Source organism: Gadus chalcogrammus, chromosome 5 (assembly GCF_026213295.1).
Source record: "Gadus chalcogrammus isolate NIFS_2021 chromosome 5, NIFS_Gcha_1.0, whole genome shotgun sequence".
NCBI lineage: Eukaryota > Metazoa > Chordata > Actinopteri > Gadiformes > Gadidae > Gadus > Gadus chalcogrammus.
In genome coordinates this window covers 10,978,023-11,001,780 of record NC_079416.1, presented here as the reverse complement: position 1 = coordinate 11,001,780, position 23,758 = coordinate 10,978,023, and the positions used below count along the sequence as shown (strand labels likewise).

Genomic DNA, 23,758 nt, shown 5'->3' with positions numbered 1-23,758 from the left:
AGGTCAGGGGGCACGGGGCGGAGCTTGCTGTTATAGTACGGGTGCTTCTGAGGAGTTAGCTTGTTTTCCAGTGGGCTATCGTTACGTTTGAAACCGCCCGTGAATCATGGTATTACTAGAAAACGACTCGGTATGTTGAACATCTTTCCCCCACTTCATTCATTATCAAATGTCACTGTCCTGTATGGTGCCTGACGTGACCTCACAGAAATCTGAGCTTATTGCCGTTTGTGTCTGACCGTGTGTCCGACCGCCAAAGAGAGTGCTGATCCCTGTAATCCTCTGGGTTATTGTTTTGGTCCATACTATCTGTACTCTGCTGGGGGCCTCCGCCATACTGGTTGTGTTGTTGTGTGTTTGCGCCCGGCCAGGTTGAGCCAGGACCTAGCCAAAGACCTGGCGATCTTGGCCAGAGAGATCCACGACGTGGCCGGGGAGGGGGAGCCCCCGAGCTCGGCCATGGAGGCACAGGTCCCCGACGCCACCATGACGGCCCACGAAGAGGTACCCCGCACAGCGTCCAAGACCCCCGCTAGACATCCTGCCAGCGGTCCAGACAGTTTTTGTATAGCCTTTAGTCACAGATACAGTCTCAATGGGGTGAGCAGGCCGTTTACTTATGACACCCCCCCGATCCTAGAAAGAAAAAACACCCTTAATTAGCAAGGAAGAGATCTTGGGAAGGAACGCAGTGGTTCCAGGGGTGGTCAGGGGTGGTCAGGGGTGCCATAATTGACGTGCATACAGGAAAAACATTTTAAATAATTTTGTTTAGGAAAGTCATATCTTGGGAAGACCCAGGACTAGGTGGAGAGATTATGTCTCAACACTGGCCTGGGAACACCTCGGTATCCCCCCGTCAGAGCTGGTCAATGTGGCCCGGGAAAGGGCCGCTTGAGCTGCTCCCCCCGCGAGCCGACCCCGGATAAGCGGACGAAGATGAGATGAGATGATGAAGTCATAGCTATGGTGATGGGGTGCTGGCTGGTTAACCTTAAGGGGAGTCCAGGCATTCAGCGACATTCTAGGCGTCCAGTTGCTGTCACCGCAATACACTAAAACAGACGGAATAATGACATGGAAGGGGAAAAGTGCATACAAAAGATGTAGGCAACTGCTTATTTGGTGACTACACACACACATAATCAGACAGACACTGACGCACCTCATCTACGCATTCAGAGAGAAGCGTTGACATTGAATTTACGGACACAATCATGTAAAATAATGTTTTACTCCTGAGTTTAAAAAAAAGGCACTAGAAAGTCCTAAAAGTGATATTATTAGTGTTATTATTGAATGGTGTTACGCCCGCCTCAGTGGTTTCCAACATATAAATCAAAGGGGGTCAACCAATGTCAAATTCATGGCAGCATAGTTTGCATGCACCGCATAGCCTGTCCCTCACTCGACCAAGTCATGTTATTAGACGAGTGCTCCGAGACAAATCAACACACGGTTCCTGTTACTTTTTTCAAAATCACAGTTTAAGTTCCATGTCGGCTTGTTTTCAGTTGGTCTCATTGATTTACGTTGATTCACGCCCACTAGTGATGTCATATGGATCAGATTTTTTAAACGGCATGTAAGGCTAATCACACTCACACCTGGTGGAATAATATGTCCACTTTAAAGAACTAAAAAAAAATTGGGATTATCATTCTTTCTAAAAACATCAATCAATGCTATACCTTTTTAATAAGGCATATCGTTTGTGCAGCTAGTAACAATATTACTTCAGCTACTACTATTACTTCTACTTCAGCTACTACTACTACTAATACTAGTACTTCTACTTCAGCTACTACTACTACTAATACTAGTACTTCTACTTCAGCTACTACTACTTCTACTACTACTACAGCTAGTACCAATACTACTACTATCCCCAAAACCATAATGCAATTCAGCGTCTTTCCGTTTTTGATTCAGCTTCCAGATTTCTTAGCAGTGCACTTCAGTACATTTGACCTTTCAGATTTTTCAGCAGTGCAGGGCAATACATTTGAACTTTCAGATTCTTCAGTTCAATTCCTTTTACATTTCTGCATTTTTAGCAATGCTTTTCATTCAAGCTGTCACTTTATTTGTTTCCAACCATTTACATTTTTATAAATGGTGCCCATGTTCACATTGTTTACTCCATTTAGTCTTTTGAACTCTGTTCAAATCCATTCAATGGATTCAAGCTATTTAATGTTTCTTTATGTCTTAATCTATGTTGCTTTATTAAAACATGTTTTCAACCTCACTTTGTACTAAAGCTCTCAGCATACAGCATTTTCTAGATTTATTAGATGTGTTTTAGACCTTACCAAACTAATGTGTGGCTCCTAATGGCTGATGGTCTGTTGGTTAATGCAGCTGGTTCAGCACATTCCAGAGGCAGGGCTCAATCACCAGAGAGGTCCTCCAAGCCCTACGACTCCCAAACACCTCAACCAGAACACTGGGGACCACAAACACAACAACACGAACCGGCCTCGCAACAGAGAAGAGGTACTCAACCATGTCATGTGAACCTCAATTTAATGATGCTGAATTGATTTGAAAAAAATCTATTATTATTATTATTATCATAAAAGTAGTAGTCGTAGTAGTATTAGTAGTAGTAGTAGATCATCTCAATGGTTTATTTAGATCTGCCCTTAAAATATCCATGCATATAATATATTTGTGAGAATTACTGAAAGTTGTTTTTTGGGATATCTTAAATGTTTCTATGCTTGAAATCTTCAATTGATCCGAAATCCATGTTGGAACTCTTCGAATATCTTTAAAAAGAGCAATGTCTTTTGTCCCTTTACTCAGGATATAGCTGACCAGCTGATGTTGAATCCCGTGACTCAGATTTCCCTTGTCATCAGACAGAACACTGACCAGCTCACGGAGAAACTCAAGTAGGAACACTGACTCATATGTGTCGCACACTCAACCTCCCCCTCCTGTGCTCACTCTGGGTTTATTGAGACGTTTCATACATCTTCCCTGATCGTCAGTCTCGGTGTTGAGACTGCAATACGATGGTATTAAGATGGTTAAGATGGTAAGACCATCAGGGTTGTAGATCATCTCCACTTGGACCTGAACTCTGGGTGAGGTGTAATGGCCCTGAAGAGCAAACCAGTGATGGCCTGTGGGTGTCTGTTTTGCTTTGTGATCTCAGGGTGCGCTTCCAGGATAGGATGGATCTTTGGGAGGAGGTCGAGGCCAAACTCACTCGGGATAACCACATCCCCGTCGTCAAAAGCTCTAACAAGGTTGGCTTCACTTCCTGCTGTTTATTATGTGGTTATCTATTGCATGATATTTAAAAACCAACCGTTCGGTCCTATATCTGTGTTTCAGGAGGTCGCATCCATTCTGAACGAGCTCAGGAGAGTTCAAAGACAACTCGAAGGTAAGCCTACACAGAGAGCGACTTCTTTGATTAGTTTGGAGTTTTTTTAGATAAAAATGTGAAGAAACCACGGGCACAATGTATGTGGATGATCATACTGACCGCCATCCAATCCCTGTCCTCCTCCAGTCATCAACACCATCATGGAACCCAGCAGGAGGCCTGAGCAGGACAAGTCCTCCTCCTCGTCCTCCGCACGCCCCACCGCTGCAGCCCGCTCGTCGAGGGCCGAACCCCGGGACTGGAGGACCACCCCCTCGGCGTCGCACCGCGGCGGAGGGAACAGGCCCGGGGAGAGCGTGAGGAGGACTGCCGTGACCCCCGATGACGCCAGAGATGGATATGTGGTTCCGATACCAAGAGAGCGGTTCCTCCTTTTTTACTCGCCCCACTGCGCTTCTTTCGCCGTCGCCACCGCAGGCCTCCTCAAAACCCCCTGCTACAGGTGTAGGAAAGCACCGTGGGGGGGGAAGTGAGAGTCGCTCCCCCGGACAGCTGCATGTCAAAACAACACCGCGCACGAGGGGTGACGAGGCCTGCAGCAAACATGTGGACATGGCGCAATCAATGGAGGAAAGACGACAACGTAAACCGTCACACGTGTTTGTGTGTCCGTGCCATGTTCCCTCCATCCCCCTTTGGTTTTCTAAAGGGGCTTCAAAACTATACTTGATTTATCTGACATGGTGTCAGTTGCCAGTGACGCTGCCTTGCACAGCACAAACACTACATGATTTAAAAACCAGCGTGAATGTAATCAACTCTTGCACACAAAGCAGCAATCACCTGCTAGGGCTGTTGTAATCGATATAGAGATGTTTTATAGTAGTACCATTTTTGTGGAATATTTCTTTGCGGAACACGGATACTATTTTTCGATTGTAAAAAGTATTTATTGTGCTACTTTAAGCTCTGAACATATGTCAATTTATAAGAGAATTTGATAAACGAATAGACAGTAATCGAAATGTATCTAAAATAGTGCCAGACCACAGATTTCTACATGATCTGACAAAAAAACATGAATGCAATGGGTTCTCTTCAGATTAGGGGTCTACTTTGCAGCATTTCCGTTTCTCTCCCAGGCTGCGGTGAAATTCTCTGTGGAATGTGGGGATGAGAGGAATGAAGAAGCTTAACGTTAGACTCGAACACGGATGTTTAGTCACAAGGCAACAGCAATCCCCACAAGCCTCTCAGGCATTCCTCAGCTCCACCACTTGGAACAAGATGGCTTGTGCTTTCAGCCTGCATCTGGTATCGTTTCTTTTATAGTAATAGGCATTATTATTTGTTATATTTGACCTACAACACAATTAATGGCACAAAGATTTGGCCAAAGGTAGTGTTGGAAAATATTCTCAGGCATCCCATATTCAGTTTCCTAGTGGCTCTCCGAGCATTTTCTCACACACACACACACACACACACACACACACACACACACACACACACACTACACTACATCTAAACTCAAACATAAGTTTCACCCTTAAGGGTTACTTTGGCCAGAATTGTCATGACAGAGATTTTCTACACCATGTGTCTCACTTGAATGTGGGCCAACAGTTAATATGATTTTTTTTGTGTCTTTATTGGTCGGATTGGCATTAAATGTCATTTAACTCTAACGTTACCTCTCTTGATTGCACTAATGTAAGATTCCACTCGGCTTCATAGAGTGAACTTCCAAGTTAAAGCCACTATGCCAATTCTTTGTGAGGAAGTTTCATTTCCCAATCAGAACATGATCTTTGTTGTTATGATTGAAGGCAGCAGGGGGCACGAACACATGCTTTCAACAAAATTGTTTCGTCCACCTACATATTATTCTAATTTGGGTTTCCTCTAAATATTTCAAAGCATTTTTGGCATTGTTTATGACTGTACTTGCCATCATTGTTTACAAATGAGATGAGCAAAAGAATGACAGACATTTGTATTGCTCTGCTCTGACTCAATGCTGCTATTTCTACTTGGGAGAGATGGTGCCCGCAATTTTTTCATCTACACAATGGAAATAGGCGGAGATTTAACTCAGCCTCGTTAATGTAAATCCGTTCTACATCCACTTTAGGCCCACTTTTGTACATCACTGGCCGTTTCTTGTCCGTCAACCTTGAACTTGTTATCTTTAATGTTTAGTTTTTTTGATGTCCTTGATAATTAAGATCTGGTTACACACTTTCTTCCTTGAAATACCCTTTTTTCAAATAAATAATTATTAAATCGGTTAACATTTCTCTGTGTACTTTTAATGGCCTTATTTTAGTTTTCGGTTTTGTTTTTTTCTGCTGTATAAAACGAAACTTAAAAAGCAGAACTGTTCTGCTCACCCATTTCAAAAGATAGTTCTTCAATTTAGGATAAACCTGCAGACGTCTGTCGATACAGCTGTTGAAATATATCATCAAAAGATCACGTAAGTTTTTTCTATATGCGTTCATTTATTTGTAGGGGTAGCCTATTTATAAAAATAATCAGACCCTGGTTTGTCTCTTGAAATTCGGCACAATCTGAGAAATTAAATGTGCCATAAATGTAATTGCTGTGATGAAAAAAGTATTTAGTTGGCCCTACTGAAACAGTTTGCCGTCTTTAGTGTTCTTGAGTAGATCAGAAATCATCAGAATACAGAAAATGCCAATTCCATACGAAAGTTTGCATGGCAGCCAATGGTCTCCAAGGAAGGTAAGAAAGTCACCCTTTAATCCCAATTATAGCTGTTTTCTGGCGGGAACACTTAATGTTCATGCAGTTGCTTCTGTGTTTAGCGTGCAGGTGTTGTGACCATAGTTTTTGCAATGGGAGCTCTGACTGTACTGGGCGTCATACTAGCCGTGACTGTGTTGGAACGGCCCCAACCTGCTCACAACGGGACACTTCCTGCGAATAACGTGTCTGCTGAGAATGCTTCGACTGACCAATGCAGGTTAGCAACTTCTGATAACGATCAACGAGTAATTATACACAATAATCAATTGTAATCTGTGTTTGAGACCCTTTAATTACACTCCTCCTAGTGTCCCCACCCAAACCCACTCCTTGATCCACAGTTTGTTGGTGCTCTATCACTTCAGAATTATTCTAGTGGAGAGCATTCCCTTGGGTGTGACCTATGACGAGGACAACGTCACCTTTGGTGTCCCACTGGAACAAGCCTGGAACGACCTCATCTCCCTGGCCACTGAGAACGTCGAGGTGGCTTCTTTTTACTGGACCTTGACTGGTGGAGATGTAAACGTCAATTCCTCCTCTGAACTACCTGTGAGTGAAGTATCTCTCATGACCGTTATAACAACAATCTTGGCCTACGTTGAATATTTTAAACGATATTTTTGACACAGGGTGTGAGTATTCTGGAGAGATTAAAAAAGTTGCCTAGGAGGAACGTGGCGGTGCGGGTGGTCACCAGTGAGCCCACTGTTTCGAACAACTCTACTGACCTCAATATTCTGCTTGAGAACGGTGAGGTGTTTTAGTGCTATACTCATTTGACTTGCTGAACGTGTAGGCTATAACATATCAATTAACCACACCTTTAACTTCTTGTTTTGCTGCAGGGGTGGAGGTAAAGAGGGTGGATTTTGGACGATTGACTAAGGGAGTTCTTCACAGCAAATTCTGGATAGTAGACAAACGTCATGTTTTTATCGGGAGTGCCAACATGGATTGGAGAGCCCTCACAGAGGTGACATGAAAGATTTCAACCAAACACACACTCTGGATATTCTACTAAGAGTACTTTTAACCTCCATTTTTGAATTTTGAATCTAGGTTAAAGAATTAGGAGTGCTCATCTACAACTGCACCAGCCTAGCAAAGGACCTCTACAAGATTTTCCAGTCTTTCTGGGAGATGGGCGAATCCAACAGCTCCCTGCCTGAACCATGGCCCTCACACTACGACACTGCCATTAACAAAGATCACCCCCTGGTGGTGGAAGATGGTAATGTTTCCAGCAGAATCTACCTATCAGTGAGTTCCTGACGTTTCTAGTCCACACTTTCACTAAAAATGTTCTTAGAAAATAAACTGCCTTATGTAGCAAATTAATTTGTATTTGTATCCATATTTTATGCCTCTCTCTCTCTCTCTCTCTCTCTCTCTCTCTCTCTCTCTCTCTCTCTCTCTCTCTCTCTCTCTCTCTCTCTCTCTCTCTCTCTCTCAGGGTTCTCCTCCATCATTCTGCCCCTCCTCCCGGACACTGGATCTCGAGGCCATCCTCTCGACCATCTCAGAAGCCGAGCGCTTTGTCGATGTAGCCGTGATGGCGTATTCCCCAACCTCATGGCTGGAACACCACAGAAGGTGAGGCCATTATGCAAGGCACATGGATAGGCAGTAGATGAACTACCTACCTTTGCTAGATTTTGTATATACTACAGTTAATATGCATACATATAACAACAGTGAATAAAGGAGTTTGTTCTTCCAGAAGACATCTTTTTTCATTCCATGAAAAACTTTAACGATACTGTCTCAAATTAACCAATTAACATATGTAGAGTCTTTTGCTTACAAAATAGCATTTTAGTAGGAACAAATACACAGTCGTCCGACTGAAGTATATGTCAAATTCTGTCAAATGTAGACTTTAAAAGAAAGTCTACTGTGATGGATAAAGTTATTTTCATATATAATTTTGTCTTAGTTTAGACGCCCCTAGTAATCTTTTAACATTCCATTGTTTCCCTGACCTGTGCTTGAACAGCTACTGGCCGGTCCTCGATAACGTCCTCAAACGGGCAGCGTTCGAGCGGGAGGTTAAGATCCGGATGCTGATCAGCTGTGGGCGGGACTCCAACCCGGCCATGCTGCATCACCTTCGATCCCTCGCTTCCTTTAATTACCCCCCCCAAAACATCCGTATCCTAGTGGTGAGACGCATTGCAATACCATGTTTACAATGATCTCTCGCCAAACACAAAATGCACTAAAGTTAGGCTTTACACATTTTCTAATCTTTCTTTTTATTCCAGAGACTGTTTGTCGTACCTGTGGGAAACAAGACGGATATTCCTTATGCGAGAGTAAACCATAACAAATACATGGTCACTGATAAAGTATCATACATTGGTATGTACTCTTTTGCTTGAAAGGCTGCATTTCAAACTCGTGCCCATTCATTATTTATAAAGGATGCTAACAAGCTTACGTGTTCCCCAGGTACTTCAAACTGGATTGAGGAATACTTTTCAAACACAGCAGGTGTCGGCCTGGTCGTTTCTGAACAGGCCCTAGACCCGCTTCAGAAGACCACAACACTGCATCACCAACTTAAGGCCGTGTTTAATAGGGACTGGAACTCTGAATTTGCTGTAGACCTTGATAACCTGGGCCATAATCCTGACTGTGCACTATCAAGCGCACACAGATAACAAATTAGTTAGGACGGAATGGCCAGGCAAACTTCTAATTAATCAATGCTATATCCCATTCAAAATGTTAGCACAATTATGATTGTGTTATCGTGTTGATATCTTAATCATGTCTTGAAATATTTTATGATGCGAGCTTTTAGGGAGATTAATATAGAACCGTCAGGGCCGCTCCACCATAGTGTCGTTGTATTTTAAATCTTAAATGGCAACCTAAAATCCAATAATCTCTGCTGTATTTTAACATGGTAATGGTGGAGAGCATACATATAACATTGTTTAGTGTGTGGTCATATAACCTACAACTTCGTCACAGGAAATTAAACCAGGCTGTCTTTCTACAGATTTTCCTGAGATAAAGTATATTTATGTGTAAATGTTATGTTTGTGTCCCATATGAGATGTCTTGGTTTCACACCCGTTATACAATTTTAAATGGGCAAATGTTTATAAAGAAGCTGTTGGAGAACCTTATTCAATATTTTATTATTAAAATAAGGATCAGTTCCTCTGAGATCCAGAGGTGGCACTAAGGCAGCGTATAGATGATGTTGCTCATACTACTCATATCCGAGGAGAAGAAGAAAGGTCAGGGGGCACGGGGCGGAGCTTGCTGTTATAGTACGTGTGCTTCTGAGGAGTTAGCTTGTTTTCCAGTGGGCTATCGTTACGTTTGAAACCGCCCGTGAATCATGGTATTACTAGAAAACGACTCGGTATGTTGAACATCTTTCCCCCACTTCATTCATTATCAAATGTCACTGTCCTGTTTTCGTCATAGATTTCCCTTATCTGTCCGATGTAGTAAATGCTATTGGTAGCTACTACGAATGGTGCTTGCTAACTAACATATGCATCCCAAACCAACGCTCATCTGGTAGAATATTGTTATAACTTATTGTTCAAACATTTTGAACTAGTATTAACTAACAGTCTTATTTTAAGGTAAGATTACTCTTAAATGCCTAACATGTCCTGTACATATGGTGAAATATTCATCACTAGAGATGAGTCATATTGGCTAATCTCTTTCATTTCTTAGTTATAAGTTCTGGTGCGGTATCTCATTATGAAACTAAGACTCAATGATAAAGGAATTAAGACCTCGTGATGTTTTGGTAAAAGGCTTATCCATTCGTGCATTTGTTTAATGATTTGATTCAAACACAATCGGTACAAATGGTGGTAATTCAATGTATTTATTGATGAATAACAGGCCTCTTCTCACTGGATGCTTATCGGGCTCGTGTAGGGTTGCCCTTTTTAGCCCACCTTAACTATTTGTTTACTTCCTCAAGTTTCTGACGGAGCTCACACGGTTGTTCCAGAAATGTCGAAACTCTGGTAGCGTGGTAATCACATTAAAGAAGTGTAAGTACAGTGTTGCAACGATGAAGCTTCTCATTTACTGATGAGTGTAACTGGCCTTAGCTTAACGCGTTTTAACTTACAGACGATGGGAGGACCAAACCAATTCCTAAAAAGGGACAAGCAGATTCGTTTGAACCAGCAGATAACAAGTGTCTTATCAGAGCCTCTGATGGAAAAAAGAAAATTAGCACAGTGGTAAGCCTAAGCTCCTTTAATCATGTAACCATCAACACACTGCTTGGTACATTGTATATTTAGCGTCCTGTGGAACAATTGAGGCTTAATAACTGAAGCAGACTCATTAGAATGTGGTACGCTTTTTGTCGTAAAGAGATAAAGAGCTGTTTGGAAGTATGTAATAATATGTCTTGTCATTTTCAGGTCAATACCAAAGAAGTAATCAAATTTCAAATGGTATGTATTTCTTATTGCCATCAGGGGGAAACACTTCACTATACCTTTCCTGTATGACTGCACCTCATTATAGTTGTATATTATGAAAGTCTTGGTATACAAATTCTAACATTTCAGTGGTTAACTAAGGGCTTTTGAATTTAAAAGCCCAGCTTGCCTCCTTACGTGTCTTTACTTCCACCCTCGGCAGGCGTACTCCAACCTCCTCAGAGCCCACATGGATGGACTTAAGAAGAAGGATAAGAAAAGCAAAAGCAAGAAAACTAAAGCCACCCAATGAGCAAAAGACTCTACCTCATTGTCTCTAGTCTGGCCGGTACCACCTGAAGGAGGAAGGAGGGGGGGGCGATGGGCTCGCAGCGGGCCGGATTCATCTTTCGCCCCCTCTGGCGTCTCCCATTACCCTGATGGCTCAGAGGCCACCGTCGGTCCACCTAGTGACTGCTTTGATCTCATGCCATCGTTTGCACGATAACGTCTTACTTCCGGCCATTCGGTGAAATGAAAAAGCAGCAACGTAAGAAAAGAACATGGATGTCACAGTGAGAAGCTCTTGAGCCGAAACGCATCCGTGTGAGATCCAGGTTATCAACAGTCGTGTCAAATATGAGGGGGCCACAGGGTTGATGCTTGATTGCCTTTCATAATGTTTTGTACAACTCTCAATTTGTAACTGCAGGATTTAATTTAATTCCCTGTAAAAAAACAAAACTATCACAAATAATTTAAACACTACCGATGCCATAATGAGACTGTTTATTTTAACATGAAATACCTTTTGTTTCATGTTTGAGACCAAGGTATATCTTTCCTTTTTTAAAGGTGTATTTTTTTTTTTTTTTTTGGCCAGTTAACTATCGGTAGAGCAACCCTATTCACTTTGCCCTGGTAAATTGAAATATGTATATAGGAAAGCGATTTGTAATGAGGCTATCATAGAGTTAATTTGGTGGGGAAACAGCTCTATAAAGTACATTTACTGAAAATGGCGTCTAACTTGTGCACAGTCATTGGATTTTACCACATTTATGTTTCAAACTCATTTGAAAAGTGGCCATACGTTTTGTTGGTTCAAGTGCAACTCCCATTCTCCATAAAAGATGTGTGTAAAAGTTTTAACTGAGGGGTAAAGTGTTCTAGGTTGAACAAGACATCTTCATGGTGTACTGCTAACAATGATGGAGTTGTCAATTCATGTAAGCCACAACAGTGTGCTTCTTCTGAAAAGTCCTTTTACTGAATGACTTGGCGGTTGGCTTCATAAGGCCGTGTTCCTCTTGTCGGGCCGCGCCTTCGGGGAGGTGGAGTCCTGCTGAAGGCGCATTCGTTCCTCTTCCTGGTAACCTTGTTTCATTAAGCCGGTCACGTACAGGAACATGGTCTGAAATGCATAAAATGTCTGCCAATTAGTCCGGGGCACACGCATTATTCAAATTACGTTTCATGCCAACAGCATTTGTTCAAAACCCAATTTACTGATAATATGCTTGCTGCAAGATTTCATAAACCAATACATATGAAAATGTTTTACAAGTACAACATATCTTAGCAATTCATCCGATCCACATCGAATCATTTTACTTACAATTATCTAGAGTATCGATGTTGAGAGACCCTGCATCTCATTCTGTACTTCCCTAGTTCCATGAATTGTACTTTTCTACACATTAGTCTTGTGTTCCTCTTGATGTGTCCTAACCCTTACCAATATTCAGAAACATGAAGAACTGGTGGGGACGCCACCTGATCTGAGTGGATGATGACACTCACCTTCCAGGCCTCCTCCAAGTCAGGGGTCCACTGCTCCTTCAGAATAGGCTGGACAGCGCAGATGAATTCTGCCCCTACATACTAAATATAACAGACATGGGTAAACATGATAACAACTGAAGTGTGACCTCCATGTGTGAAAGGCTGAGGATATCTGTCCAGTAAATATGGTGGCAATTAGGCCATGACTACCCACAGTTTCTAGAATAACATTTTGTTCTGTACTAACACACCGGGCATGACCTTTAGTTAGAAATATAACAAAGGAAGAAAGAAATTATTCCACGAAAAGGGCTGACTAATTGTAGGTTTAAATGTAAACGGATGAATAGAAGCACCATGAGTGACTTCCTCTGTAAAGACGAGTATAGTATCAGGGTCTTACGCTGTAGTATTTGGGTGGGGCGTTGTACCGGTAATGGCTCTTTCCAAGCTCAATGGCCAACGCCTCCAGTCGCTCCAGCTGGTCCAGACGCGCCACACTCTTCTCAATGAATGACATCACTCTGGAAGACGTGGAAAGAGAGTTCAGGGTTGAGCTGAACGAATGAACGCCTCTTAGCTGGCAGCATATCTGCCAGATGAGGACCAATCCCATCTACCTTTTGTGATGCGATGGATATTAATGGAGGGAATTATAGCACAAATATCGTTTTTGGTGTAGGCTACTAGAGGATGCAGAACACCATTATTTGCCAACCTCCTTAGCCTACAGCCTTGTCACAATTACTTTCACTTATTTCACCGCAGGGCCGACATGCAGATGGGGTCACAGGAAATGTAAAAAATATATTGGGGGGGGTTTTAGGGTTTTGGCTAAAAGTTTGGTTCCCATCACACTGTTGTTTTTTATTGGTCGTCATGAAAAAAAACATAAGGGGGAACACTGTTGTTTATTATTTGTCGTCTTGAAAAAAAACATAAGGGAAATAATAGAAATACACACATATATTTTAATGTCATGTATATCCTCTTTATTGATGATTGATTATTGTGTATTGTCATCGCCTCAGTGGTGCAGTGTAGTGCACTCTGCCTAACCCCCTGGAGACCGGGGTTCATGTCCGGTTGTTGACCTCTGTTGGAAGTTTCTTATCTCTATTTCATGCGAATTATAAAGTCAAGTATAACCTTTGTGATGACCATAACCGGTGTCTTGATGGTGCATTGTTAAGTTCGGAGGTTAACACTCTATACAGCTCATGTTCCGATCCCTGCAAAAACGTCGACAGGGGTGCCACTGTTGTTTTTTATTGGTCAACATGGAAAAAACATGAGGGGTAACTCTGTCGTTTTTTATCGGCCGTCATGAAATAAATATAAGGGGTAACACTGTCGTTTTTCTTTGGTCGTCATGAAAAAAACCATAAGGGGTAACACTGTTGTTTTTTATCAAATGAAACATGAGGGGTAACACTGTCGTTTTTATCAAATAAAACATAGGGGGTGACACTGTTGTTTTTTATTGGTTGTCAAGAAAAAAAACATAAGGGGTAACACTGTTGTTTTTTATTGGTCGTCAAGAAAAAAAACATAAGGGGTAACACTGTTGTTTTTTATTGGTCGTCAAGAAAGAAAACATAAGGGGTAACACTGTTGTTTTTTATTGGTCGTCATGAAAAAAAACATAAGGGGTAACATTGTTGTTTTTTTTTGGTCGTCATGAAAAAAAACATAAGGGGTAACACTGTTGTTTTTTATTGGTCGTCATGAAAAAAAACATAGGGGGTAACACTGTTGTTTTTTATTGGTCGTCATGAAAAAAAACATAAGGGGTAACACTGTTGTTTTTTATTGGTCATCATGAAAAAAAACATAAGGGGTAACACTGTTGTTTTTTATTGGTGGTCAAGAAAAAAAACATAAGGGGTAACACTGTTGTTTTTTATTGGTCGTCATGAAAAAAAACATAATGGGTAACAATGTTGTCTTTGTTAAATAAAATATAAGGGGTAACACTGTCGTTTTTTATCAGTCATCATGAAAAAAACAAGGGGTAACACTGTCGTTTTTTTATCATAACGACCAATAAAAAACGACAGTGTTACCCCTTGTGGTTTTTTTCATGACGACCAAAGAAAAACAACAGTGTTACCCCCTATGTTTTATTTGATAAATATCGACAGTGTTACCCCTTATGTTTATTTCATGACGACCAATAAAAAACAGCAGTCTTACCCCTTATGTTTTTTTTCATGACGACCAATAACAACGACAGTGTTACCCCTTATGTTTTTTTTTATGATGACCAATAAAAAACGACAGTGTAACACTGTCGTTTTTATCAAATGAAACATGAGGGGTGACACTGTCGTTTTTCTTTGGTAGTCACGAAAAAAACCATAAGGGGTAACACTGTTCCTTTTTTTATTGGTCGTCATGAAAGAAAACATAAGGGGTAACACTGTTGTTTTTTATTGTTCGTCAAGAAAAAAAACATAAGGGGTAACACTGTTGTTTTTTATTGGTCGTCATGAAAAAAAACATAAAGGGGTAACAATGTTGTCTTTGTCAAATAAAATATAAGGGGTAACACTGTTGTTTATTATTTGTCGTCTTGAAAAAAAACATAAGGGAAATAATAGAAATACACACATACATTTTAATGTCATGTATATCGTCTTTGGCGATGATTGATTATTGTGTTTTGACATCGCCTCAGTGGTGCAGTGGGGTGCACTCTGCCTAACCCCCTGGAGACCGGGGTTCAAGTCCGGTTGATGACATCTGTTGGTTGTATCTTTTCTCTATTTCATGCGAATTATAAAGTCAAGTATAACCTTTGGGATGACTATAACCGGTGTCTTGATGGTGCATTGTTAAGTTCGGAGGTTAACACCCTAAACAGCTCATGCTCCGATCCCTGCAAAAACGTTGACAGGGGTGCCACTGTTGTTTTTTATTGGTCAACATGGAAAAAACATGAGGGGTAACTGTTGTTTTTCTTTGGTCGTCATGAAAAAAAACACAAGGGGTAACACTGTCATTTTTATCAAATGAAACATGAGGGGTAACACTGTCGTTTTTATCAAATGAAACATAAGGGGTAACACTGTCGTTTTTCTTTGGTCGTCATGAAAAAAACCATCAGGGGTAACACTGTTGTTTTTTATTCGTCGTCATGAAAGAAAACATAAGGGGTAACACTGTTGTTTTTTATTGGTCGTCATGAAAAAAAACATAAGGGGTAACAATGTTGTCTTTGTCAAATAAAATATAAGGGGTAACACTGTCGTTTTTTATCAGTCATCATGAAAAAAACAAGGGGTAACACTGTCGTTTTTTTATCATGACGACCAATAAAAAATGACAGTGTTACCCCTTGTGGTTTTTTTCATGACGACCAAAGAAAAACAACAGTGCTACCCCCTATGTTTTATTTGATAAATATCGACAGTGTTACCCCTTATGTTTATTTCATGACGACCAATAAAAAACAGCAGTCTTACCCCTTATGTTTTTTTTCATGACGACCAATAACAACGACAGTGTTACCCCTTATGTTTTTTTTCATGACGACCAATAAAAAACGACAGTGTAACACTGTCGTTTTTATCAAATGAAACATGAGGGGTGAAACTGTAGTTTTTAATTGGTAGTCAAGAAAAAAAACATAAGGGGTAACACTGTTCCTTTTTTTATTGGTCGTCATGAAAAAAAACATAAGGGGTAACACTGTTGTTTTTTATTGGTCGTCATGAAAAAAAACATAAGGGGTAACACTGTTGTTTTTTATTGGTCGTCATGAAAAAAAACATAAGGGGTAACACTGTTGTTTTTTATTGGTCGTCATGAAAAAAAACATACGGGGTAACACTGTTGTTTTTTATTGGTCGTCAAGAAAAAAAACATAAGGGGTAACACTGTTGTTTTTTATTGGTCGTCATGAAAAAAAACATAAGGGGTAACACTGCTGTTTTTTATTGGTCGTCATGAAAAAAAACATAAGGGGTAACACTGTTGTTTTTTATTGGTCGTCAAGAAAAAAAACATAGGGGGTAACACTGTTGTTTTTTATTGGTCGTCATGAAAAAAAACATAAGGGGTAACACTGTTGTTTTTTATTGGTCGTCATGAAAAAAAACATAAGGGGTAACAATGTTGTCTTTGTCAAATAAAATATAAGGGGTAACACTGTCGTTTTTTATCAGTCATCATGAAAAAAACAAGGGGTAACACTGTCGTTTTTTTATCATGACGACCAATAAAAAACGACAGTGTTACCCCTTGTGGTTTTTTTCATGACGACCAAAGAAAAACAACAGTGTTACCCCCTATGTTTTATTTGACAAATATCGACAGTGTTACCCCTTATGTTTATTTCATGACGACCAATAAAAAACAGCAGTCTTACCCCTTATGTTTTTTTTCATGACGACCAATAACAACGACAGTGTTACCCCTTATGTTTTTTTTCATGACGACCAATAAAAAACGACAGTGTAACACTGTCGTTTTTTTATCAAATGAAACATGAGGGGTGACACTGTCGTTTTTCTTTGGTAGTCACGAAAAAAACCATAAGGGGTAACACTGTTCCTTTTTTTATTGGTCGTCATGAAAAAAAACATAAGGGGTAACACTGTTGTTTTTTATTGGTCGTCATGAAAAAAAACATAAGGGGTAACACTGTTGTTTTTTATTGGCCGTCATGAAAAAAAACATGAAGGGGGTAACACTGTTGTTTATTATTTGTCGTCTTGAAAAAAAACATAAGGGAAATAATAGAAATACACACATACATTTTAATGTCATGTATATCCTCTTTATCGATGATTGATTGTTGTGTATTGACATCGCCTCAGTGGTGCAGTGGGGTGCACTCTGCCTTACCCCCTGGCGACCGAGGTTCTAGTCCGGTTGATGACCTCTGTTGGATGTATCTTTTCTCTATTTCATGCGAATTATAAAGTCAAGTATAACCTTTGTGATGACTATAACCGGTGTCTTGATGGTGCATTGTTAAGTTCGGAGGTTAACACTCTAAACAGCTCATGTTCCGATCCCTGCAAAAACGTTGACTGGGGTGCCACTGTCGTTTTTTATTGGTCAACATGGAAAAAACATGAGGGATAACTGTCGTTTTTTATCGGCCGTCATGAAATAAATATAAGGGGAAAACACTGTCGATATTTATCAAATAAAACACTGTTGTTTTTCTTTGGTCGTCATGAAAAAAAACACAAGGGGTAACACTGTCGTTTTTATCAAATGAAACATAAGGGGTAACACTGTCGTTTTTCTTTGGTCGTCATGAAAAAAACCATAAGGGGTAACACTGTTGTTTTTTATTGGTCGTCATGAAAGAAAACATAAGGGGTAACACTGTTGTCTTTGTCAAATAAAATATAAGGGGTAACACTGTCGTTTTTTATTGGTCGTCATGAAAAAAACACAAGCGGTAACACTTTTGTCTTTGTCAAATAAAATATAAGGGGTAACACTGTTGTTTTTCATCAGTCATCATGGGAAAAAACCATAAGGGGTAACACTGTTGTTTTTTATTGGTCGTCATGAAAGAAAACATAAGGGGTAACACTGTTGTCTTTGTCAAATAAAATATAAGGGGTAACACTGTCGTTTTTTATTGGTCGTCATGAAAAAAACACAAGGGGTAACACTTTTGTCTTTGTCAAATAAAATATAAGGGGTATCACTGGGAAAAAAACATAAGGGGTAACACAGTCGTTTTTATCAAATGAAACGTAAAAAAACCTGTCGTTTTTTATCTGTGGTCATGAAAAACCCATAAGGGGTAACACTGTTGAAAAGTATAGAATAAAACATAGGGGATAACACCAGGGACGCGGGAAGTCAGTCCAAGGGGGGGGGGGTGCTGAGAGAGTCTATATAATGACGTCATAATAAATGCTGCGCAACATTCAGGGCTCCGCTCTGATAAACACTCTACTGGTGTGTAAAAAGAGTTCTGCCAACTAGCCACTGTTATTCACAAACGTCAGCAAGTAAACAATGTGGAAATTAGAGTCAACTCGGCTGATACTGTGCTGAATTTCACACACTAACAACATGCCGACAAGCTGTTGCGGTCCGGGATTATACACAGCGTTATAACAAGGATTCAGGAGGTTATTTCTAAAGGTTTAAAAGGAGAGTGACAATAAAAAGTGAACCGTCCGTCTTTGCTCTTTTTTTGCCAACCAGTTTACGTGCAGGATTCCAGAATCATAACGATAACATTCAACGTGTCTATTAATATGGCAGCAACATTGTACACCAGTTTTAGAATGTTCACTACAACAGATGTTGAACACCAACATGCTTATGTAAATTCAGCATAGTACGATATTCAGCTATCGACAGTTCTGCGTTGTGCGTCATAGCCTACGTCAGCCTACTCAGACAATGTTCTAAATAAAATGAAATGATAATATGATAAATATCATAAAAAGGGTGGATGTCAATAATTTAATGAAAAATCATGTTGCATGATAAAATTATAAAAAAAAAAAAGAAAGTATTGATTTGTTCAGAAAACCTTCTCACTTGCAGTTACAGCCAGAGGCCGCCAGGGGGGGGGTGCTGCAGCACCCTAAGCACACCCACTTCCCGCGTCCCTGTTCCCATGAAAACATTAACCTGGTTCCGGTTCCTGAAAAGGTGGCCAAAAAACGATCTTAGGATGACCTCAGAGGGGCATACTGACTGACTGGACACACTGGTCGGCAGGGAATTAGACGGGAATTAGAATTTCATAGGACTTTGTTGATTGGCTAGTTCAGATCAGAATTGGAGAAATTGCTGATTTTCCATACCTGCCTAATACAATATATATATTACAGCACGTTATATGTATTTTCAGATTGATTTCAATTATTGATAGGGAGCAATCACTGGTTTCTCGAGAACAAATTGTTTTGTTCCGTTGTCGTTTAAATGTTAAGAGACGGTACTGCACTCATCCCTGTCTAATAAATTAATTAATCAGCGGGACAACGGTGCTGTGTGTGCGTCTCAAGGGCCATTTGGCCCCATCTTGAACTGCTAAAACGCGCACCAGGCTTCAGGCATCTGTAATGTCACGGCAGTCTCTCAACCTCAGAGTGCCCCGGCCCTAATTGGTTCGGTTGGCCCCGTGTGGAGAGTGTCACAAAAGGCGCCAAAGTAAGAGTAAGGGGGCCCAGAGAAAAATCGAATGAGCTGCAGCAGACCGGCCCTCAAGTAGGACGAGGGATCCGCTGTTTTAATTCAAGGATTTTGTTGTTTTTTATTCATTTTGTGTCACATGGTGGTGAGGGCAGTGCACTGGAAAAGATGGGGGTTGGAGATCTGTGCAAGTTATTGTTGAAGGTTATTCAAATTACCTTGTGTTATTAATATTTGTATTATCCCACATACAAAAAGAAAATACATTCTTATAATTTTTCCTGTTTTGCTGATAAAATGTGGAATCTATATTATTTTTGTATATCACTGTGCTTTAGAAAGATTTTGTTGCATTGATTACTATGCTTATTTTTGCCACAAAACCTTTGGCAATAGACCCTTACAATACATTATATTTAAATGTTTTTTTTTACATGATTCAAATGTCATGAAGACAACACATTAGAGAGGTCAAACATTGCAATTCAGTGTGTGTGTGTGTGTGTGTGTGTGTGTGTGTGTGTTCGCGTGTATGTGTGCGCGTGCGCGTGCATGCTCTCTCTCACTCACCGCAGCCCATGAGCCCTCAGCTCCCGGCTGTTCCTCAGCCTCTCCAGGTCCTCCACATCTCGGAATAGGAAGAAGACATCCTTGCACTCAGGATGGGTCTCAAACAGCCTGTTCCCAAGACAACCGTAAGCAGATGTCTGTGAGCCACCAAGTGTGCTGTTCATGAGGGCTGCCTGGATGACATTATTTCCCACACCACAGTTAGGAGTCCACAAAGTTCGCCCCGACAGTGTAACTCGTTTTGTCCGTAACACATGACACGCATTTAAATTCCTCCTCCTGATGATTTCAGGTGACCTCAAGTCAGCCATCTCTCTCTCTCTCTCTCTCTCTCTCTCTCTCTCTCTCTCTCTCTCTCTCTCTCTCTCTCTCTCTCTCTCTCTCTCTCTCTCTCTCTCCAGGTGAACTTTAGCTTAATCAACCCGCTGTAACGAGCCTCAATGTACAGAGGAACCTCGTTCAGCGCCCCCCCCCCCACCCCCCCCCACCTCCCTCCAGCACAGGAGGGCATGATTGCTGCGAATGTAGCCTCTCCACTCCACGTAGCTGATGAGCATGTAGCGCTCCCTGCTAGGTGCTAATGGTGCGAAGACGACACCGCCGCCGCCCCGCCGCGAGGTGCACTGAGTCAGATAGAATGAGCAAGTAGCACCCTTAATCACATCCTGATTCATTTCACCTGGGTTGAGCTGAGCTATGTGATGAATGTAGCGTCCACAGCGGTTGTGATTCTCCCACAGCCTCTGACACAACCAGGCCCCGTTGTTGAGCGATAAAATGAATTCAAGGTTTTCTATTTCGATGTTTGTCGTCCTAAAGGCATATAGGTCTACTGGGGGGGTGTGCTCCCCTTTACTTGGGCTCTTTATCAGAACAGGTTTGCATAAGGTGGGTGAGTATGTGAAAACTGGGCCTGGAGATAGTGCAGTTGAGAAAGAAACGGGTTGCTTCCATTGGGGAATGAGTGTAAGGACCGGGCAGTGTTGCCAATGGCTGGTCTTGGACCAGCTATTTGTTTTCAAATAAGAACTAGGTGTGTAATGTGTATGTGTTGTAACTTGGCGAGGATGGCTGGTGTGAGCAGCCTCACCTGGCTCCACCCAGACCGATTGGAGTCTGGAGGCCGCACACCAGCCATCACCACACGCACTCATCGCAGCGCGTTACGCTTCCTGCTCTACGTCATTATACTCAGACTTTGCAATAAAACTAGTCTTCCACCTGTGTCCTTTGTTGTGGAGGTGCCCCGTTGAAGCCACCTAGGTGGAGTGAGGCAGTCACCTGGCTGGTGTGTAGCATGGGCATTGTTACAATGATGTAACTACAAGGAAATAAATGAATCAAGATATTTGTAATGTAACAGAAGATTACCCGCAGTGTTATTGTTGCAGGAAGGATATAACAAATCCTGATCATCTGGAAATGTCTTGACCATAAAAATGTAATGACTGCTGGATGTTTCAAATCTAAATAATCTTGCAGATTGTTTACTCTCACGAATGAGTGTAGGCTACTTTGATTATAGTAAGACTAATGGCATTTTATATATTTTCATTATTTGACAGTGTAGCCAAACATGAGTTCATGACAATTGATACAAAGTTTGTACTTGCGCAGTGCAATTGCCAATGGAGCAGTCAATTGGCCCTTGGGCTAATAAGAATTTGTTTGAATGGAAGCTATTTCAGAGGAAAAACGATTCCATAATTCCCCACAAGCTAATGCACCAGCCAATTGATTCAGGGGAAAGGTTGCTGTATCCAGCCGCACACATCCGACCCAATGCTTTGTCTGAACCATTTTATTAATTCATGTTTATCTGGCATGTTTGAGAAATTGCTTCCGTAATTTACGAACCATTTAAACGAATAGGACCCTCAGGGAGTAGAATGGTTTGGTCGGGTCGGCACACACAAAAACCAAAGCCAGTGTCAGTGTACAGTAAGCAAGGGATATCTATTCAAGAGATGTTTTCACGGCCATGGGGCCCGAGTTGGCCCCCTTTTCTCAAGGGAGGCTCGGGGCCCTGAGGTTCAAGGCTAGCAAGCTAAGGTCAATCTCCTCAACTGTCTGGATAACCCCCCAGGGCAACATCGCAGAGCGATAACAGGGGTTATCGCTCTGCCTGAGCCCCATGCTCCCTCAACCAGCCCATAGGTCTGCCTCCATCAACAGCAGCACTAGCTCTATGGGGAGGTATAATTTTATTATATCATTCATATCACAATATACTATTTCAGATACGTTTCAGAATGCTGGATGTATGCCATTAAGCATGTTGATGGTGCTATTGCACATATCGCTTTGTGATGTGTGAAATATATAAATCGCCTCACTGCATAGATGAGAGGGGTTGAGGGAGAGAAGAACACAGGAATAAATCAATTTTCTGACCTTTAGTCGGAGCAGTAAGTCAGTACGATAGATGGATGTTGAACTTGCACGAATGTGTAGGCCTACAACGGTCAATTCAATATTAAATTGAAATGCAATTGACACCATCCCGATTCATCTGCAGATATTTATATCGGACACAACACCGTCTCGTGTCCTGTGGCGGTTGGAAATCAAATCACCAATTAAGAGGTCTGGAAGACGTCTGCTTTTCTGAGCTTCACTGCGAATAAAATAATTACTAAAAGTAAACATTCAGAAGGTTGTCTTTAGAAAATTAAACTAAGAGGAACGTTTAAATAGTTGTCTCAAAATATCGGGGTCATCTTTGAGTCAATGAATCATAGCATTTCATTATTTCAAAAAATATTGTTGGAGCATTATAACGCGATTTTGGTTAATTCTGGCTGCGGATACCCTTTCTTATGTATCTACATTTGCCAAGTTCAGACATTGGATAGGATATATGAACGTATCTCACCTGACGAACATGATAATTCCAACTTTCGCAATGTCGTCCCGGATAACTTTCCATGACTCTTTGATCATCTGGATCTGATTGTCGCTGAGATGTGGTAGTCCAACGTCGGCGTTCCCGTCTCCACCTGACTTGGGTGTCACGCCTGATATTGCGCATCCCATTTTGATCGAGGATTTAAACGATAATTTCGCGCCCATCCAAATAGAGGTAAGCCTGATTTATTCAGTGCGTGCTAGAGAAGGGATGTTTGATCCTGGGCATCGGGTTGAATCTCTGGGCTCTTGTGCGCGCTACTAGGAGAACTCCGTTTCCAGGCATGAGTGGATTCATGTGAGCGCATTGAGAGCGCGTAAAGCGGGGCACCAAATGGCCCGTTCAAGTGGGGGGCGGGGCAATAGTCCCCTTTTAATACATGTAAGATACACTAAATAAACACTTGTAAAATAAAAAATATTATAGTAACCCAGCAAACGCCATGGATGATTCAAATAGGCCTATGTATAAGGTTAAATCTACAGCAAAAAAACAACAACCTCGTTTTTATACTTGAATAGAGGAGTTGGATATAGTGAAATGCATCAACTGTGCATCATGACATGATAATTACCGGCTACATTACATAAAAGATACACAATGGGCGTGTGGTGTTCATGATAAGAGGCTGTGATACTTCTACATAAAATGCTTTGTGGATCAACTATATTGTTTGAGTGAAACAAATCAAGTAATTTGTTGAGTATATATTGTCAAGTATTTATCCCAGATTTTGTTTTCATTCAATGCATTTTATGAGTTGAAAAGAAAAAGCAACTTCGCATTTTCAATTTTTAAATGATAACTTTTCGTTTAAAGTATACATCTTCATAAATA

At 41.1% G+C, this 23,758-nt stretch overlaps 4 protein-coding genes across 5 annotated transcripts; 3 read left to right on the top strand and 1 right to left on the bottom strand.

Moving 5' to 3' along the window:
- The first annotated feature begins 229 nt into the window (after positions 1-229).
- On the top strand, positions 230-5,661 carry LOC130382792 (centrosomal protein of 170 kDa protein B-like). The gene is made up of 6 exons (XM_056590695.1): positions 230-504; positions 2,365-2,499; positions 2,812-2,900; positions 3,167-3,260; positions 3,349-3,400; positions 3,530-5,661. The coding sequence occupies exons 1-6, from the start codon at positions 460-462 to the stop codon at positions 3,874-3,876; spliced, it is 762 nt and encodes a 253-aa protein (XP_056446670.1). The 5' UTR covers positions 230-459; the 3' UTR covers positions 3,877-5,661.
- Positions 5,662-5,709: 48 nt separating this feature from the next.
- Positions 5,710-9,274, top strand: LOC130382790 (5'-3' exonuclease PLD4-like). Of its 2 annotated transcripts, none has more exons than XM_056590694.1 (11): positions 5,710-5,822; positions 6,003-6,091; positions 6,182-6,332; positions 6,481-6,667; positions 6,748-6,868; positions 6,964-7,091; positions 7,178-7,378; positions 7,572-7,711; positions 8,115-8,280; positions 8,383-8,479; positions 8,570-9,274. In XM_056590694.1, the coding sequence occupies exons 2-11, from the start codon at positions 6,076-6,078 to the stop codon at positions 8,779-8,781; spliced, it is 1,419 nt and encodes a 472-aa protein (XP_056446669.1). In that variant the 5' UTR covers positions 5,710-5,822; positions 6,003-6,075; the 3' UTR covers positions 8,782-9,274. The 2 variants fall into 2 exon arrangements, with proteins under 2 accessions (XP_056446669.1, XP_056446668.1); XM_056590693.1 differs by having other exon boundaries at positions 6,175-6,332.
- An 80-nt stretch (positions 9,275-9,354) lies between these two features.
- On the top strand, positions 9,355-11,962 carry srp14 (signal recognition particle 14). Its single transcript, XM_056590696.1, has 5 exons — positions 9,355-9,497; positions 10,080-10,152; positions 10,235-10,347; positions 10,534-10,566; positions 10,757-11,962. The coding sequence occupies exons 1-5, from the start codon at positions 9,474-9,476 to the stop codon at positions 10,844-10,846; spliced, it is 333 nt and encodes a 110-aa protein (XP_056446671.1). The 5' UTR covers positions 9,355-9,473; the 3' UTR covers positions 10,847-11,962.
- Positions 11,542-23,107, bottom strand: xgb (x globin). The gene is made up of 5 exons (XM_056590698.1): positions 22,889-23,107; positions 20,014-20,121; positions 12,722-12,842; positions 12,337-12,417; positions 11,542-11,947 (listed from the first exon to the last, which is right to left on the bottom strand). The coding sequence occupies exons 1-5, from the start codon at positions 23,083-23,085 to the stop codon at positions 11,825-11,827; spliced, it is 630 nt and encodes a 209-aa protein (XP_056446673.1). The 5' UTR covers positions 23,086-23,107; the 3' UTR covers positions 11,542-11,824.
- Positions 23,108-23,758: the final 651 nt, after the last annotated feature.